Raw genomic sequence first — 4404 nt, forward strand, 5'->3', positions numbered from 1 at the left:
AAAAAATGTTCATAAAAGATCAAGCCAGTCCTGCACGCCATTATTAAGACTTAGTTTAGCTCTATGAATAATCTAACAATAATATTCCTTGAACATCCTGAAATAGACCATAAGATCTTTGTCTTGCTGCTCAAAAATAAAAAAAAACTCACGTGGTTCCAAATTAGTTAACAATATAATGGAACCAGTAGGACCTCTCCACAGCGATTTCAGATTCTTAGCCGTCGGATTGAACGATCCAAAGGTCCAAAATTGGTTATAGATGCCGAACCGACATGGTTTCCCGAACTGGCATCGTTACATCTGATTAGAAAGGCCCGTTTTCATTTTATTGGCCCGTTTTCGTTCTAGGGCTGCTACTCTCAGCATTGTGTTAGGCTACAGCACATAACTTGGGCCAGTAATGGTCTGCGAGAGTGTGTTTGGCCCAGCCTTTCGTGGGACTATGCCAGCGACACCGGCCCAGCGTCGCCTTACCTCCTCTCTCTTTGCTGCTCCACTCCGCGCGGGCAGCAATAATGGGGCGAGAATTTATGGTCTTCTTTGTGTAACCGTCCTCCGTGTTGCCGCCTCATCTTCTCCACGAGACGAGACCCTCTTTATCCTCCGTGCTTTCATTTCTCCCAGTCTCCCGTCATTGCTCGCCACCGTCCCGCCTCGGCGCCTCTTCGCTTTAATTCCTTTCCGCCCTCGCGATTCGGCGCGGGGAGGCTGCTCCGCTTCGGTTCGCTGCTCCTCTAGCATTTCCTTTTTGGTTGTTTTCAGGTGGAGGCCTTCATGAACCAGATTGCCCGCAACCAGATGCGCTTCTACGATCTGCCCTACAAGCTGCTCGGCCGCGTCATAAACGTAGAGTTCAAGGTGCAACCTCACCCCCTCCTTTTTTCGCCCAATCTCGAGTCCAATTTCGTTTGTACGCGTCCAGGAATTTTCGTCAACTGTTTGCGCGGCTCAGAAATTCGATTCGGTTTGCTCACTTGGTTCTGTGGAATTTTGCCAAGCGAAGGCCGACACCGATGAAGACTCGCAGGTCATGCTCATGCCCTCGTGTATGGTTCATCAACGTTTTTGTTGCATTTGCTGACCTGATCTATTTCACAGGATATGACCCAGTCGCCTCCCACACAAGAGCTCGCGCAAAGGATCTGCATGGCATGGACTTGCGCAGTTGCGCTTCCACCACATCTTCAGCGGTCACTTTTGTTCCTTTGGCTTAACATGTGAGATCTCTAGCAGTTTTACAGCGCCAGGTAGTATGCCAGTATGATCTGAAGCTGATTAATCCAGCAGACCATTTTGTTGTACGTTGTAGCTTAATTAGCCAGCAATACACCAAATCTGTCTACAAATTGAAGGTTTGGCTAGCTTGTATTTTATGTTGAACGCGTCAATGATAATTCCGTGATGATTGTATTAACTGATTGTTGCAAATCAACAGGACAACCTAGGAGGCATCTCCTTCAGAGTGGTTGGAGTGTGTTTGTCGGTTCCAAAAGGCTTGTTCCTGAGGATGCCTTCATTTTCCTCAGGTCTGTTGTTTCTTCTCTTCCCAACACAACACTTTACCCGATCCGTTGCTAAATGTTGTCTGCTCAATGCAGAGAGAGTGGTGAGCTTCGTGTTGGTGTTAGGAGGGCTATGAGACAGTTTTCCAGTGTGCCTTTATCAGTCATATCTAGCCATACTATGCACCTTGGAGTACTTCACAAGCGGAGCAGCTGGTGGATAGTCAACTGCGTGGCAGTGACGGGCTCAGGTCCCACAAGGGCACGCTTGAGGTGGAACACATGGCCGTGTTGCATCTGGTTCTCAATCTTCCAGCGAACAACGAGGTCTGTGTACATGGTTGAGTGACAGCTTTAGTTTCTCCTAATACATTGATTCAGCATACATAGTTTCTTAGTTGCCTCTTCATTCATTTTCATCAATGTTCCACCGATTTCAAGTGGATGTAGTTTATGTTACTAGCTCATTGTATTTTTAGAGTTTTAACTCTGTATATTTAAAAGATATAGATCTTGTTTACACAAGCTTTAGGAAATGCAGAAATAATTTGTGAATCAGCATAGAAGATCTAGCCTTGTGGACAAAAGCTAGGATAATTCACGACATTATTTTCTAAAGTTCAGGTTTGCAGGACAACCCTCTGCAAATAACTAAATATTGAAAATTGTCGAGCACATTTTATGCATCTTCTTAATTTGTTTTATGGTCAATACTGAAGATGCATCATGTTGTTCATTGTTGAGAATATGCCGCTTCTCACACTGTACCAGTTCTTTTTGCTATATAGAGGAGGCTCTTATTTGCTTTAGTTTCAGGGCGGTTCATTGACCAGTTTATTAACAACCTGGTTTGCCGGAGAAGTTGCCCATCTTATTCAAGTTGCACCTTTGCTCCAGAGGTATTTTACTGATAAAATAGGTTCGTGACCTTGCTCATTCTTAGACTATTTTTTCTTCTTTATGTCCGCAATACTTGGAGCAACTAATTGACTTGAAAATAATGGCTCTGGGAGCAATTTCAATTACTTTCAGAACGATATGCTACCTCATCATATTATTGGAAATATGCTGAATATGGTCATTGGTGCAACTTTAGGAATTGCATTCTTACATGCATTAGATAACCAAGTTCTTTATTGTGGCATCAAGGCTTCCAATATTTTTGTAGAAGCGGTAAGATTTCTACTATTCAATAAGACAGAGGTGAGGCTTGAACTCCGTCCGGCTAGCTCAGCAGCACATTAGCTAACCAGTAATACATGGAGTCTTTCTCACTATTCAACATGACTCATTTCTGCTATCTGTTCATCAACGTCAAGTGCTCACAACATATGCATTTCTTGAACCTCAACATACATTAAGAATATACTTTCGATGACTTATCAGCAACTGGCACTCAGTGCTCTTAAAGATAGGCCGATGAGAAATAATGCGGCACACATTGTTTCAAATTACTTTAGACTTAATTATCTTACTATACTATCTCGTTTTTAATATGCCAGCGAGAAAAAGATTTGCCATTTTTAGACAGGTTACGAAAATCATAAAAAATGTTTTTGAAATTATAAAATCAGAAGCATCTAGATTACTCACAAGAATATCTTTGTAGCTCATGAGTTATTTTGCAATGGATGAAAATTAAAAATGAAATATGTCATTAGTTTGCTTCTCCTAAAGTAAGAGGTTATGTCCAAGTTTGGACTTTGTGGCCATATATACAACCTGCAATTCGCAACTCATTTTCATGGTACAAACTTTGGAAGGGAATAGAGAGCCCAAGTGCAAACTGGACACGTGGCTCCTCTTACACATGGAGGCATTGACGACTGACAGGCTGACGGTTAGAGGAAGCGATTACGATTTAAGACTAGGCCTTGACGTCTTACTGTCTTAGCAACACAGAGTTTCTGCCTATACGGTAAAAAAGTATATTCTAGAAGTAATGTCTTTACAATAGGTTTTCATTACCATGTTTGTGCAGTATATACCTTAGCATGCCATTATACTTTTACTTCAGATTCTATATGGTTGGACCGAACCAACTTCTCATGTTGTATTCTTCTTTCGTTGCAGTAACTCAGGTAGTGATTTTCTTTTTAAATTAACCCATGACCATGGGGTGTTGTCCCAGAAAAAGAGTGACGGTATCTTTCTTGCTTTTACTAGGGATTAACCTCAAATGTTGTATGTTTAGGACAAAATAAAGGATCAAATTGCAAGATTTTATGTGTTTAGTTGTGGTGCATGTTGATGTTACTGCTCCATTAAGCTAATTGCCAGAGGGGTAGTGTTAAATAAAACCGCTTCACGATGGCTACTTCAGGTAATTTGTTAGCGCCTTATACCTATTATTGTATAGCAATCAGTTTTGTTTTCATCCAAAGTAGTGTATCAAATTGTTATTTTGTTTTATCCAGAGGGGAGCATATATATACCAACAAGTTGATATTTAGCGGATTTTTGTCTTCCTTGTATTGTAATTTGAAATGAAGAATTCTAAAGTTTTGTGCCTTATTGTTCCCGCGTTATGGTTTGGGATGAACAATCCTCATGTTCTTAAGATTTTTAGACTAATTTTTCTTCACTTGATATTGTATATGCTCTTCATGGGATTAAGAGTACTTTGTTAAGATCTTTTTGGCGGATGGTTCTTCATAGTGTATATGCTTTTTTTCACAACCTACTGTAACCTCCTCACTATGTTATATTCTTGGAATATGACATTTTATGGAATGTTAGAAAACTATCTTTGATCCCATCAAAATGCAGTGTAATTACCCACTATCTGCAGGGTTATATTTGTCAATACTACCGATTAAAAAAGATATATTAGTAAAAATGATTTATATTTCCCTACGACATTTGAACAATCAAAAACATATCAAATATCTCTATTTAT

The 4404-nt window shown here is 40.5% G+C and overlaps 1 protein-coding gene across 4 annotated transcripts; it reads left to right on the forward strand.

Moving 5' to 3' along the window:
• The first annotated feature begins 556 nt into the window (after window positions 1–556).
• Window positions 557–4162, forward strand: LOC127307885 (auxin response factor 4-like). 4 transcript variants are annotated; one of them, XM_071821648.1, is made up of 6 exons: window positions 557–861; window positions 1007–1030; window positions 1102–1220; window positions 1439–1529; window positions 1602–1832; window positions 2322–4162. In XM_071821648.1, exons 1-4 carry the CDS (start codon window positions 778–780, stop codon window positions 1446–1448), a joined length of 237 nt encoding a protein of 78 aa, XP_071677749.1. In that variant the 5' UTR covers window positions 557–777; the 3' UTR covers window positions 1449–1529; window positions 1602–1832; window positions 2322–4162. The 4 variants fall into 4 exon arrangements, 1 of the variants encoding a protein (XP_071677749.1); XR_011746758.1 differs by lacking the exon at window positions 1007–1030 and having other exon boundaries at window positions 562–861; window positions 1102–1250; XR_011746757.1 differs by lacking the exon at window positions 1007–1030 and having other exon boundaries at window positions 563–861.
• Window positions 4163–4404: the final 242 nt, after the last annotated feature.

This window comes from Lolium perenne, chromosome 6, assembly GCF_019359855.2.
Source record: "Lolium perenne isolate Kyuss_39 chromosome 6, Kyuss_2.0, whole genome shotgun sequence".
In the NCBI taxonomy this organism is placed as follows: Eukaryota; Viridiplantae; Streptophyta; class Magnoliopsida; order Poales; family Poaceae; genus Lolium; species Lolium perenne.

Coding starts and splice junctions, on each gene's coding strand:
- LOC127307885 (XM_071821648.1), top strand. CDS start 778: ATGAACCAGATTGCCCGCAACCAGATGCGCTTCTACGATCTGCCCTAC. Junction 862..1,006: donor TCATAAACGTAGAGTTCAAG/GTGCAACCTCAC, acceptor TGCCAAGCGAAG/GCCGACACCGATGAAGACTC. Junction 1,031..1,101: donor ACACCGATGAAGACTCGCAG/GTCATGCTCATG, acceptor TCTATTTCACAG/GATATGACCCAGTCGCCTCC.